A 14,940-nucleotide genomic window follows, 5' to 3' on the forward strand; every position below is an offset into this window, starting at 1 on the left:
GTGCGCCACCACCGCCCGGCCTTTTTACACTTTTTAAAGAAATGGGTAAAGATACTTTCTTTTTTAAGATCATAGTAAGTAAAATGAATGTCATACACTTTTATTAAATATTTGCCAGGTATATTGAACCCGACATTTATGGACATCCTCAGCAGCTCTAAAGTGGTAGTTTAATTAAAGCATAAGTTACTCAGAGTTGGCATTTAAAGAACTGACACCTTTATCAAAGCAACTCTGGGTTTAATCTCTAATTTCTTGTTCTGTTCTGTTGATCTGAATGTCTGTTTTTGTACCAGTACAATGCTGTCTTTATCACAGTGGCTCTGTAGTTTAGTTTTAGGTTAGAAAATAGGGTGCTTCTGGTTGTGTTCTTTCTGTCTAGGACTGGTTTGGCTATTATGATCCCTCCACCCCCAGCATTGTCAGGTTTGTGAAGGAGTTGAGATTTTCATCTAGTGCTTTTTTTGATGTATACTGGGATATGAAATAAAGCCACTTTAATTCTTTGTTTTGAGCTATTGGCCAGGTCAGCACTTACATTTTATTTAGGTGTTGAAAATCATTCTGTCACTTTTATATTGCCTAACCTGAAAGCTCTTGTGTAGAAGGTATTTTCCTAGTTCTCCTGGCACTTGGCTTAGAAGAGCCTGTTTTGTACAACAGTGAAATTTTACAGGTGATGTTTACATCTTGAGAACATAGTGCTACTGTTTTGGAATTAATTACTATATTTTAAATTATTAATGTGCTCATTGGAAAAATTTTAGAAAATAGACTTATGAAATAAATAAAAGTCACTTAAAATCTTATATTCTTAAAAGATGTAGTAAATAGTCTTTGAATTTTATCTGACTTAATTGGCTAAACTTCAGCTAATCAGGAATTCGTATCTTAGGAATTAGTAACTTACACACAAAAGTGTGTATGGATGCTCCAACATTGAAGAAAAACTTTGGGTGACTGTGTAGGCGGCCACCTGTTTTCTGTCATTACTCAAATTTTTGGAAGTCACTTGCTTGCACTTCCTGCTTACTGAGTTAATATTATTTCCTTATTGGGTCTCTGAGGGAGTTGAAGATTAGATAGATACAGAAAGCAAGTTATGATAGAAAGTAAATTAGGTAAAAGACTTTGGACTCACCAAGATAGGATAGATATGAAATACTTTCTCTGAATTTGTTAAATGCAAATGGACTAGATATTTTTGTTATATTTATTGCTTGTATATATTGTATATAGTCATTGTACTTATTGTATACAGTTTTCTTATATTAGTTATAGCCTTTTTATTTTATCTTTTTTTTAGACAAAAAGGGAAATGTAGTGGTATTTCAACTGTAATTTGTAAATAAGGGCTGCCTGAAGATCTGAGATTAAAACAGTCCCACTGGTCAGCCTTAGAGCCCAGATTATGGTGACACACACCTTTAATCCCAGCAGCCACTCTAGTTGCCATAGAAGTTGGGTGGTGCATGTCTTTAATTCCAGCCCTAGAGAGGAATAAAGGGTGGGGGGCAAGGACAATGATGACAGGACGACAAAGGACAACTGTCAGTCACAGTCTCATTCTGAGATTCCGGAAGGCAGGATCTTCATTTCAGACTGAGGTCAAGGTAAGAACCAGAGGCTGACTGTTTTACTTTTCAGATCTTCAGATTGAACCCCAATTTCTGACAGAGTTTTTATTAATCGTGCTTCAGATTTACATACATGTGCACACGCACCCCCCCCCACATGTAAAATAAATAAATCTAAAAACAAAGGTATTAATTGTCTAATGAAGTTCTTACATTTGATACTTATTTTTTGGGAATGACCTAATTTTGATATCTTGTTTTCTTCATGATAGTTTAACAGATGAAGAGTCTCGGAAAAATTGGGAAGAATTTGGAAATCCAGATGGGCCTCAAGGTGCGGTGAATATAAAAATGTTGATAGTATTGTATATTATGAAAATACTAATTAGAATAAGAGAAATATTGATATTTCTCTTTATGGGAGAGTTAGCACAAGGAGTTAGATGAATAAATTGAACTTCTTTACTTTAAAAATCATTTCGTATATGTATATATATATATGTTTTGCTTATGTTTATGTTTGTGTACCACATATATGATTGATGCCCAGAGATCAGAACGGGGGGTGTCAGATTTCTTAGAGCTGGAGTTATGGGGCCATTGCGAACCATCATATGGGCCTAGGAACTAAACTTGGGTCTTGAAAGAACAACAAACGTTCCTTTTTCTTTTATTTCCAATTTATTTTATGTATTTTATTGATATGTATATGAAAGAAGAGGATGCTGGATGCCCTGGAATTGGAGTTAAAGATGGTTGTGAGCCACCCTCAGGGTCCTAGGAACTGAACCCAGGTTCCCTGCAAGAGCAACAAATGCTCTTAACTGATGAGCTAGCTGGGACAGGAGAGATGGCTCATGTTAAAGGCGAGGCTCATAACCAGAAAGACAGCAAGTGCCCTTAACCACTGAGCAGTCTTTCCAACCTCTCTGTTTACTTTTTTACTTCATTTTTCGTTTTAAAGACTCAGTACCCAACATAATTGGACTTGGTAATTTTTTTCCTTCTTTTTTTTGGTTGGGGTGACCAGGGTGAGGTGGGGTGGATGTTGGCAGACTGGGAAGTGTGTGTGTGTGTGATTGGGGTACATTGTGTAAAATTCCCAAATAATCAACAAAAATATTATGTTGGAGAAAAAAAAAGACTTCAATTCCCAGTACCGTGTTGAGTAGTTCAAAGCTTCCTATATATAATTCCAGCTCCAGAGAGATCTGATCTTGGTCTCTGGGGGTTGCTTGTACTCATGGGTATATACCTATTTACAGATACAAACACATACTTATAATTTAAAAATAATAAAAACATTGTTTTCCATGTGCATGGCACCTGCATGTACTCCATATGTAAACATGCATGGATGTGTGCACACCATGAACACATGCAAAAATTTTTTCTGTACTAATTTCTTGCATTTTCGTAGTGTTTGTATGACTTTAAGACATGAAAGAATTTGGGTTTTCTATGAAAATGAAGCTTAAATGTGAAAAGTTTCTCCATTGAAAACTACGAAATTTCATAAACGCACTATTCTGTAATATACATACATATGTTTATTTATTTTGAGACATGTCTCATCCATGCTGACCTTGAACTTTAGTGGTCCTTCTGCCCTGGACTCTCAAAAGCCTGGGTGTATTCTTTTAAGTTTGTATAATGGAAATATATGTAATATAATCTTGAAGAATTTTTTTTGGGGGGGAAATGGGGGGAGAACTTAATTTTGAGATAAAGATAAATAAAATTGAAAGTAGAATCTTTTGAAAAATGATTTACTTTATTTCAGCTACAAGCTTTGGAATTGCCTTACCAGCTTGGATAGTTGACCAGAAAAATTCAATTCTGGTGAGTGCATTTAAATAAAGCCTATTTTGATGTTCTATACTGTATTAGGACATAATATAATGAAAGCGTTTACAAAGAAACTCTCATATGCTATTTAATTGTTACTGTGTTTTGAAAGCTACATAACGAGAAAGAATTGGTTCTCATAGACACTGCAGGTTTAGGACAATATTCTCTTGTTTGTTTGCTTGTTTTTGTTTGTTTTTTTTCTGAGACAGGGTTTTTCTCTAAGTATCCCTGGTTGTTTTGGAACTCACTCTGTAGACCAGACTGACCTTGAATTCAAAGAGATCTGCCTGCCTCTGCCCCCTGCTGGAATTAAAGGACTGTGCCACCATTGCCTAGCAACAGTATATCCTAAATGTAATTTTAAAACCTTTAAATTTTACTATTTTATTTTGAAAGTATTTTTGGGTAGTGTCCTAATTTTGGTTGAGAACTGTTAGGTTTTATGGTACCCATATTTATCTAAGGTGATTTCATAATTTAACATATTCATTTCATCTTTACTCAGACTAAGCTACTTCATGTTTAATTGAAACAGACCTATTCCATACTAGAAAGGAGTGGATGTCAGACGTACTTCCATCACTGATAGTTGCTGCAGCCCTAAGACATCAGGAATTGGCCTAATATATTATTTAAAGATTGATGATTTATTACTTGAGGTTTTATGAAAATAATTATCTAGGAACTGTTTTGTTTTAATTTTTAGTTTTTTTTTCTTATTAGTTTTAAATCTTCCTCTCTCTCTGTGTGCATGCGCGTGTGTGGGGGAATGGGATTGCCTAGGCCACAGCATGCATGGAGGTCAGAGGATAATTTCCTGGAGTTGGTTATATCCTACCATGTAGGTCTTGGAGCTGGAAGTCAGGTAGTTAGGCTTAATAGCAAGCACTTTTACCCACTAAGCTGTCTTGCTGGTCTGAGGAGCCTTTTTTAAACCTTAAAAGCAAGCTGTAGTTTGTTTTGAAAATGATTATTTTGTGACAGGGCGGTGGTGGCGCACGCCTTTAATCCCAGCACTCGGGAGGCAGAGGCAGGCAGATCTCTGTGAGTTCGAGACCAGCCTGGTCTACAGAGCTAGTTCCAGGACAGGCTCCAAAGCCACAGAGAAACCCTGTCTCAAAAAACCCGAAAAAAAAAAACAAAAAAAATTGGTAATTTTCTATACTTAACTGCTTGTAAGTGCATCTATCATATTTAGGGTTACTGTGGGAATAAGAGAAAAGGGAAAGATAGCCGACAGATTTCAGATGAAGTTGTAGGTGAAAATTCAATAGTTACTATCAAAAATAATGAAATGGCACATTTGCAGTTAGGCACTGGACTTAGTTTGTAAGGGCTTTTAATTTATTTCACAGCACTACTTGCAAGAGGTGAATATAGATAGATGGTGCTTGACTGAAAGGGAGACAAATTTATAAAACGTTTGCAGTTATCCATGTTAGATCAGTACATAGAAAATTAAAAGGTGATTTGTATAGCAGACAAAAGTTCTAGAGTTTGAATATAGTAACACTGTTAACCTGTATGACCTAGGACAAGCTCAGCAATCTGTTTGTACTTCAGCTACACTGTCCACAAAACCCCCAAAAGGTAGTACTTTCATTATATAGGACCAAATAGCAGAGTGCTTTTAATAATGGGTTCTCTTTGTAAGTCTGAATGTTGTATTAACTTACCAGATCAAGGCACAGCTGTTTTCTCTTAAATTCTAGGTTTTACTTGTGTATGGATTGGCATTTATGGTTATCCTTCCTGTTGTGGTGGTAAGTTCTTTTTATTAATTTTGGGGTGGGGGTGGTTGCTCCATAAGATTTTGATTCTTAGAATTTAATCAATGCAACCTCTTGTTTTTAAAGATATTATTGTTATTGTTTGAAACAGGGTCTTACTACTTAATTCTAGCTGGCTTGGAACTTGCCTACTCTTGTTCCGATTGCTGGGACTAAAGGCACCGCCACACCCAGCCTATTTTAACTTTAATTGTATGTATGTGTGTGTAGGGTATATGCACATGAGCATATGTGTCCATGTCCAGAAGAGAGTATTGGATCCCCTGGAGCTGGAGTGGTTATGAGCTCGTTGATATGGGTGATGGGATCAGAACATGGGTTCTCTATAAGAGTAGTACATGGTCTTAACCACTAAGACATATCCCCAACCCCCAGCCGCCACATTTAAAAAATAACTGTGTAGTGCTATAATGCAGAGCTACCAAAAAGTTTATAATTTTCATCGTTCATTTCTTTTTGTTCTTTTTGATCCTGGAGTTTGTGTGGCTCCATGAGTCCTGTTATACATCTGTCTTTACCTCTTCATAGGATTGTTGTGTAAAATTCAATCTCATGAGACTATGAACAAAAATATGTCAGCTATAAAATGGTTTCTGCTAGGCAGTGGTAGCGCACACCTTTAATCCCAGCATTTGTGAGGCAGAGGCAGGCGAATCTCTGTGAGTTTGAGGCCAGTCTGGTCTACAAGAGCTAGTTCCAGGACAGACTCCAAAAAAATTAGAGAAACCCTGCCCCGAAAAACTTATCTAAATAAATAAAATTTAAAAAATGGTTTCTACACTTATCAAGTGTTTATTAGAAAATTTTGTATTAGAAACCACTTTATTTGCTTATAGCAATGGGTGGTTATATTCTTGTTTTATCTATTAAACAGTTTTCAGCCTAAAACCTAAAGCATTTTAATCATGCCTGAGGATTTGTGTTGGTGTTTAGAGGTACCTGATAATGTATTTGTGAGTAAATTGTTTGAAATATGGAACACGCTCAAGCACTTCAATGCTCTTAGTAAATTTTTGGGAAATTCACAAAAAACATTGTGCTGCCTCAAGCTTAACAGTTACCATTTTTCATGCTTTGTATCTTGTTCAATTTTATTTGCGTTTAGGGCTCTTGGTGGTATCGGTCAATACGATATAGTGGAGACCAGATTCTAATACGTACAACTCAGATTTATACATACTTTGTTTATAAAACTCGAAATATGGATATGAAACGTAAGTAACCTAAATAACTGCTGTTTTTTATATTGCTTTCTGAGTCATTTATATTCTGATATATATTTCTTTTCTTTATAGTAGATTCTATTTCTATTATAGTAGATTCTATTCATTAGATTGAATCAGACTAGGAGGACCATTGCTGACTGGCTGGCTCCCTCTCAGCCTTACATTCAGTGACTGTTTTTATACAGCCTAGGCCCACCTGCCTAGGAGTGGTACCTCCTCCGTCAGTCTAAAGAAAATGCCTCCACAGACATACCCACAGGCCAGTCTGATCTAGGCATTTCCTTCGTGAAGGTTCCCTCTTCCCAGATGACTAATTGATGTCATTAATGAAGGTGTATAAAATTACCAAGTTTGTATATAGCAAAGCAATAGTTAAATGAGTAAGGAATTGGCCTATAAGTTGGAGAAAATCACAACTGAGAGATGATGACTTTCTAGAACACATAAAGAATTAAAAGACCTCTTGTGATTGTATACACCTGTAATCCCAGTACTCAAAGAGGCAGAGGTAGGAGGATTGCCACAACTTTGATATCAGCCTGATTTACATAGTCATGCCAGCCAGGGATTCAGTGTTTCAAAAGGAAGAAAGATTCTATCTTACTCTAGTCAGACTTGCTGATATTAAGAAAACAGTTAACAAAAGCTGGCAACCATGTAGTTGCTGGTGAGAATGTAAGTAAGTTCAGCCACTATACATGAAAGTTCCTCAAAAATCTTTAGAGTTATCATATAATAAATTATACCACTTCTGGGAATACACCAAAAGGAAACTAAGTCTGATACCTCCACATCTGTGTTTACTGTGGTATTGTACACAATATCCAAGCTGTGGAATATGCGTAGGTGTCAACAGTAAATTGATAAGGAAGATAAAATATATATATATATAGCAACCATCTTTTTTTTTTTTTTTAACTCAGCTTCAAGGAAGAACAAACTTAGGAAGACTTCAGGAAAATTGATTAACCAGTAAATATCTATTATGTGAAAAAAATGAGACTTAAACATTACATGATTTCTCTCAGGTAGCTCTTAGGTTTTTAATGTATACACACACCCAGATATATACATATATGCCATGAAAGTTGAAGCAAGACTGTCTGCGAAAAGGAAGAGTACTAGCTGGGACAGGAGCAGCAGATACGGTCAAAATAGATGATATAGTTGAACAAATGTCTGTGAACCCCTTCACTATGTATAGTGAATATAGGCTATAGAAAAGAATGAGTATTACTTTCTGTTGTGCATACATATTACCCTTAAGTTCTATTGAAATATTAGTATAGGATTTTCCTTATAAAAATGGTTCATGTGCTCTGCTTTGCCCGTGGGGAACTGGTTTCTGAGAGTGTTACTTCGTTTCATATAATTCTGTCACAAAGCATTATTTAGCTGGTGAATTTATTTATATTTTCTTCAGCTGTCTTTGGAACAGTTATTTTTCTTTCCCCAACATAAAAATTTGAGCCTGGTGTAGTGGTGCGTGCTTTTAACCCTAGCATTTGAGAGGTTGGGACAGGTAGATGTTTATGAGTTCCGACCAGCCTGGTTTACGTATTGAGTTCCAGGCCAAAGTTACATGGTGAGACCCTGTCTCAATTTTTTTTTTTGGCATTTTTTTTGGCACAGTAATAGGTCACACGTTTCCTGTGCCTGCTGTGTGTTGGACACATCTGAACAAACTAAAGTACAAGGAGAAATAAGACTATTGCCCTGGTCATTTAGCCATGAAGTTCTAGAATTGTAGTCTCTACTCTTCAGCATCTGTAGCCCCACCTTTTGTTTATCACCTGTATATTTTCTTCTCTATTAAAGGTAGATGATATTCATGGGTTGGATGAAATTGATGATCATAGTGTCAGTCCTTCTAGAGCTTTTGGGGTGATGATACATGTGGCAGGGAATCATGTGCATTTCCATAAAACTCTCCAAAGTTCCAGAATTTTTGTTTACTTGATATTTTGAGAAGTCATGGAATAAAGAGAATCTCTCACTCTTGGCAGTTTGTTCTTCCCAGCCTTACTTAACTGAAGGGCACTCTTTTACAAGCAACATTCTAATGAGGTTTTGATTCTCTAGTAGGCTTCTAAGGAACACATGCTTAGTATAGAAACATGCTATTTAAATGACCTTAATTATTCCAGTCCTTTTGTGCCCTTAATCTGATGAACACTTATACTCATTTGGGATAGGTAACTATTGTGTACATTTTTAAAAAGTACAGTTTCTTTTGTTTTAGTAGGAGATATTAATTTAGTTGTCAGTAGTGGAAGCCAGGTGACTTTCAGCATTGTGTTGTGCATGGTTAGAAGGTGCTTTCTGTAGGAGGTATCTCAGGAAGAGAAATTATAGTTAAGCAAATGTCTATTTACCATTATATTTGTTTGTTTTCATAGGTCTCATCATGGTTTTATCTGGAGCATCTGAATTTGATCCTCAATATAATAAAGATGCCACAAGCAGGCCAACAGATAATATTTTAATACCACAGGTTAGGCTGATTTTATACATTTCTTGATGAGCAATAAAGTAAAAAAGTGAATGATTTATGATATGTTTCTGAATAATTATTTTGTTTGCCTTAGCTAATCAGAGAAATTGGCAGCATAAATTTAAAGAAGAATGAGCCTCCACTTACCTGTCCATATAGCCTTAAGGCCAGAGTTCTTTTACTGTCTCATCTTGCTAGAATGAAAATTCCTGAGACCCTGGAAGAAGGTATTTATAACTCTGATATTTAAAGGGTTTTAATGGGACCAAAGCAACAGATTTAGGTAGTCTTGGTAATTTAGTGTTTATATGATGTTCTTTTTTATTCAAACAAATAGTTGTTTATTTTCCTTTAAAAATGTCTATATGTGCCAGGTGGTGGTAGTGCATGCCTTTAATCCCAGCGCTTGGGAGGCAGAAACAGATGGATCTCTGTGAGTCCGAGGCCAGCCTGGACTACAGAGCGAGTTCTAGGACAGGCTCCAAAGCTACAAAGAAACCCTGTCTCAAAAAACAAACAAACAAACAAAATCTATCTGTATGTAATTACTTTACAAATCATGTGAAAGTCTACATCAGATGCTTTGGCAAATGTCAAAATGTATTATTTCAAGGTCAGAATATTCTGTATGAAAATGTTTAATGCTGGGCGGTGGTGGTGCACGCCTTTAATTTATTTATTTATTAAAGATTTCTGTCTCTTCCCCGCCACCGCCTCCCATTTCCCTCTCCCTCCCCCTACCAAGTCCCCCTCCCTCGTCAGCCCAAAGAGCAATCAGGGTTCCCTGCCCTGTGGAAAGTCCAAGGACCACCCACCTCCATCCAGGTCTAGTAAGGTGAGCCTCTAAACTGCCTAGGCTCCCACAAAGCCAGTACGTGCAGTAGGATCAAAAACCCATTGCCATTGTTCTTGAGTTCTCAGTAGTCCTCATTGTCTGCTATGTTCAGCAAGTCCGGTTTTATCCCAGGCTTTTTCAGATCCAGGCCAGCTGGCTTTGGTGAGTTCCCGATAGAACATCCCCATTGTCTCAGTGTGTGGGTGCACCCCTCGCGGTCCTGAGTTCCTTGCTCATGCTCTCTCTCCTTCTGCTCCTGATTTGGACTTTGAGATTTCTGTCCGGTACTCCAATGTGGGTCTCTGTCTCTGTCTCCTTTCGTTGCCTGATGAAGGTTAATATTCAGGAGGATGCCTATATGTTTTTCTTTGGGTTCTCCTTATTTAGCTTCTCTAGGATCACGAATTATAGGCTCAATGTCCTTTGTTTATGGCTAGAAACCAAATATGAGTGAGTACATCCCATGTTCCTCTTTTTGGATCTGGCTTACCTCACTCAGGATAGTGTTTTCTATTTCCATCCATTTGCATGCAAAATTCAAGAAGTCCTTGTTTTTTACTGCTGAGTAGTACTCTAATATGTATATATTCCATACTTTCTTCATCCATTCTTCCATTGAAGGGCATCTAGGTTGTTTCCAGGTTCTGGCTATTACCAACAATGCTGCTATGAACATAGTAGAGCATATACTTTTGTTGTATGATAAGGCCTCTCTTGGGTATATTCCCAAGAGTGGTATTGCTGGGTCCAGGGGTAAGTTGATCCCGAATTTCCTGAGAAACCGCCACACTGCTTTCCAAAGTGGTTGCACAAGTTTGCATTCCCACCAGCAATGGATGAGTGTACCCCTTTCTCCACAACCTCTCCAGCAAAGGCTATCATTGGTGTTTTTCATTTTAGCCATTCTGACAGGTGTAAGATGGTATCTTAAAGTTGTCTTGATTTGCATTTCCCTGATTGCTAAGGAAGTTGAACATGACCTTAAGTGTCTTTTGGCCATTTGAACGTCTTCTGTTGAGAATTCTCTATTCAGCTCAGTGCCCCATTTTTTAATTGGGTTGATTAGCCTTTTACAGTCTAGTTTCTTGAGTTCTTTATATATTTTGGAGATCAGACCTTTGTCAGTTGCGGGGTTGGTGAAGATCTTCTCCCAGTCAGTGGGTTGCCTTTGTGTCTTAGCGACAGTGTCCTTTGCTTTACAGAAGCTTCTCAGTCTCAGGAGGTCCCAGCACTCAGGAGGCAGAGGCAGGAGGATCTCTGTGAGTTCAAGGCCAACCTGGTTTACAAGAGCTAGTTCTGGGACAGGCACCAAAACTACAGAAAAACCTTGTGTTGAAAAAACAAACAAACAAACAAACAAACAAACAACCAAAAACAAAAAGAAAAAAGAAAAAGGAAATGTTTAATAACTGCAGGTTAGTAAAAGCATTTCCTTAATGGCTTTGCTTTTTGAGACAGTCTCAGTTTTGTCCTTCTGGATGTTATTGAGCTTGCTCTGTTGCTCAGGCTGGACTCAAGCTGAAGACCCTTCTTCCTCAGCCTCCTGTGGACTGAGATTATAGATGTGCATCACCATTTCTGGTTCCCAGTGATTTTGAGAAAAGAACTTAAAAGCTTTTTAGAGGAACACAAGTAGATTTACAGCAAATATCTCTAGGCAGAGGTTTCTTGTTTCTGGCCACCCAGACCTGAAATAATCACACAGAAACTATATTAATTCTAATACTGTTTGGCCAATAGTATAAGCATATTGCTAGCTAGCTCTTATATCTTAAATCTTATATCTTAAATCCTGGTACCATAGAGGCATGAAGACGACATTGGATTCCTTGGAACTGCAGTTGTAAGTGGTTATGAGCCACTGTGTTGAATTCAAGTCATCTGGAAGAGTAGCCAGTGCTCTAAACTGTTGAGATGTTTCTCCAGCCCCTCAAATGGATAATAGTAATAATAGTAATAATAATAGCATTTATTTATCTGTATTGTTGGTATTTGAACTTGGGACCTGACATGTGCTATGCATATACTCTGTCATCTAGCTACACTCCCACTGTTAAAATTTTTTAAATATATTTTTTATTTCGATGTGCATGGGTATTTTGCCTGCAGTGGTGTCATGTATCATATGTGTTCAGTGTCTGAGGAAGCCAGAACAGGGTATTAGATCCTTTGGGACTGTAGTAATAGACTTTTGTCAGTCACTATGTTGGTGCTAGGATTTGACCTGTCCTCTAGAAGAGCAACCAGTGCTCTTAACCACTGAACCATCTTGCCAGCCCATTGTTTTTGCTTCTTTGTTTCTGGAAATTGGACTTGGTGGTCAGACTTGCACCACAAGTGCATTTACAAACTTAGTCTTCCCCTTCCCTTAATTAACTTCCTCCTCCTCCTCTTTTTCTGTATTTAGTTAATTTTATTCTCATTCATGGTCTTTGTATTAACCCACAGTTATAGAAACTTAACAGCATAAGCAGAATATTCTCAAAGATAGCAAGATTAGAACTGAATTTTTGATTAAGATTGTTTTAAAGAAAATAAGGAATGGCTATAACAAGTATATAATTACACCATTATGTTAAAATTTGACTTTTCTACATCTTGTATTAGTAGTGACATCTACTTTTTTGCAGTGATGTTGAGGAGAAACATTAATTTGAACATTAAAATTCTGAGACTATGTGAAATGCTTAAGGGCCAGGACAATTTGTGTTAGCTTGGCCTTCAAATGGAAAAGGTGTTTTCACTGTAAGATTAGAATGGTTTATTTCAGGGTTGGTTTTGTTTTGTTTTATTTTATTTTTCAGATCAACAGTTCATGCTGAAAAAATGTCCTGCTCTGCTTCAAGAAATGGTTAATGTAATCTGCCAGCTAATAATAATGGCCAGGAGCCGTGAAGGTGAGGAGGAAATATAATTAATTTGGACTTTTTCCTATAAGCATTTGCTCAGTATATTTCACAGTTTAAAGATTTATGAGTATTTAATTTCAATTCTGTATACTGGGTCAATCAGGTTTGTCAGATTTGTTAATGTTTTTTTCATTCTTTTCATTGTTTTATTTTTTAGTAATTTGAATTTTTTCTTTCCTCTGAATAGTTTTTAGTTATTTTGTATTTTAACAGTGAGTTTGAAATAATTATTTAATTGGCATGATGTGTAATTTGTGTGTGTGTGTGTGTGTGTGTGTGTGTGTGTATAAAAAGGAATTTTTGGCTCTTAATGGAAAAGAAGATGCTAAAAAAGAGGAGACTTTATAGTTTGTTGTGGGTGATTTTAGTGCTTGGCAAAGTTACAGTACATTGGGAATATTGAAAACATCTCCTTACTTATTTACTGTTGTTGGAGTTTGTAAATACAAAGAATTTCAGCAAAACATGCATTACAGCCGGGCGGTGGTGGCGCACGCCTTTAATCCCAGCACTCGGGAGGCAGAGGCAGGCGGATCTCTGTGAGTTCGAGACCAGCCTGGTCTACAGAGCTAGTTCCAGGACAGGCTCCATAGCCACAGAGAAACCCTGTCTCGGAAAAACAAAAACAAAAACAAAAACAAAAAAAAACATGCATTACACCTGTAATCTCAGCAGTTGTTAGTCAGAGGCAAAGGTCTAGTTTGAGGCCATTCTGGGCTCCATAGGGAGATCTTGCTGCCTTCAAAATGCAAAAATAAAAATACATTTTAAAAACATAAAATATTTAGTTACTCTTTTATTTTTGAGATAGGTTCTTGCTTTGTAGTCAAATCTGCCTTAGCAATAAGGTTACCACTATACTCCACTGTGCCCAGCTGAGGATGCTTGGGAATTTGTGTGTTTGTGGCAGCATCTTACTGCATTGCCTACGATGGCCTTGAAAGCCTCCTCGGCCCCATGAGTGCTGAGATTGCCACCCAGGTGCTGGGATTACAGGTGTTTTTCACCACATCATGGTACTACTGATAGTGCTTGATATTTTACCATTATTGGAGTTGATACAGAGACTTTTGTTAAATTAATGGTTGTTGCTGAGTAATACACACTTGATCAAGTTTGTGTATTTTTTAACATGTTTCTGTAGTTTTTAAAGAAAAACTCAATATCTTGATCTTGAATTTTAGGTGTTGAATATTAGTGTGATTTTATTCCTTTTAATGAACGTCTAAGAAGTACAGCCCTTTTGTTTCTTTTTTTCCTATTCTTTCTAAGAAAGGGAGTTTCGTGCTCCAACTTTGGCATCCTTAGAAAACTGTATGAAGCTTTCACAGATGGCTGTCCAAGGCCTCCAGCAGTTTAAGTCTCCCCTTCTGCAGCTCCCTCATATTGAGGAGGACAACCTTAGGAGAGTTTCGAACCATAAAAAGGTTTGTTGACTGCTTTCTCACCAGAGTTTAGCAACTTGTTGTTTCACAAGGTAATGTAAATAAAGTTTTCCAGACTTGGTTACTGTGGATTTCTTAGATTTACAATATCTTTTGTTAGTATTTCTTAATTAGGTAGTTTTATAATAATTTACTACTATAGAATTACTATTTTGGGTTGAGTGAAATTTAGCAATTAATATTTTATTTTTACATTGCAAAAATGTATGTACCAAGTAAGAGTACGTCATATACTTTTGATTTTGATTTTGACTTAAAGGTTGGGCAATTGTTATAGTTGAGTATGAACAAAAATTAAAAATGAAGCATTCATTAAAATAATGTTGGTGGACTGGTGATGAAGCTCAGGGTAAGAGTGCTTGCTTGGTATGCACAAGACCCTGTGTTCAGTGCCAGTTAATTACATACATGGGGGGGGGAGGGGAGAGAGGATATACTTGTTAAGTAAAGATAATTTCTTTTTTAGAAAATATTGTAGATGCGAATATCTCAAACCTATATAGAAATTTAAAAAGTTTGGAAAGTATAAGAAACTGAAATTATAATTCTGACTTGGATGTGGTAGTGAGCCCTATGTACCCAGCACTTTGGAAACTGAGGCAGGAATACGGTGATAAATTTGAGGCTTAGGCTAAGTAGTGAACATGAGGCCAGCATGAGCCACACAGTGAGACCCTGTTTTAAGAAAATAAAAAGAAAAAAGTTACTTGGTATATATTAGAAGTGAATAGAAGATAGGCTTTGGATTTGGTGGTATTTAAAGTAGTAACAATATAAGAAACCTCTATTCAAGTCCTTTAATCATATTGCCAT

The 14,940-nt window shown here is 36.8% G+C and overlaps 1 protein-coding gene across 4 annotated transcripts in view; it reads left to right on the forward strand.

Moving 5' to 3' along the window:
* Sec63 (SEC63 homolog, protein translocation regulator) overlaps positions 1 to 14,940 on the forward strand; it is a 52,656-nt gene that overhangs the window by 9,713 nt on the left and 28,003 nt on the right. For 2 of the 4 annotated variants that reach the window (XM_005363581.3, XM_013352385.2), the window contains exons 4-11: positions 1,858 to 1,911; positions 3,361 to 3,419; positions 5,141 to 5,191; positions 6,324 to 6,432; positions 8,844 to 8,938; positions 9,033 to 9,165; positions 12,578 to 12,670; positions 13,955 to 14,109. In XM_005363581.3, coding sequence (XP_005363638.2) covers positions 1,858 to 1,911; positions 3,361 to 3,419; positions 5,141 to 5,191; positions 6,324 to 6,432; positions 8,844 to 8,938; positions 9,033 to 9,165; positions 12,578 to 12,670; positions 13,955 to 14,109 — 749 coding nt within the window. Of the gene's footprint in view, positions 1 to 1,857; positions 1,912 to 3,360; positions 3,420 to 5,139; positions 5,192 to 6,323; positions 6,433 to 8,843; positions 8,939 to 9,032; positions 9,166 to 12,577; positions 12,671 to 13,954; positions 14,110 to 14,940 lie in introns of all 4 variants that reach the window. The other 2 variants (XM_026787387.1, XM_026787388.1) reach the window with 1 other exon arrangement.

Source organism: Microtus ochrogaster, linkage group LG9, assembly GCF_000317375.1.
Source record: "Microtus ochrogaster isolate Prairie Vole_2 linkage group LG9, MicOch1.0, whole genome shotgun sequence".
Classification (NCBI taxonomy): domain Eukaryota; kingdom Metazoa; phylum Chordata; class Mammalia; order Rodentia; family Cricetidae; genus Microtus; species Microtus ochrogaster.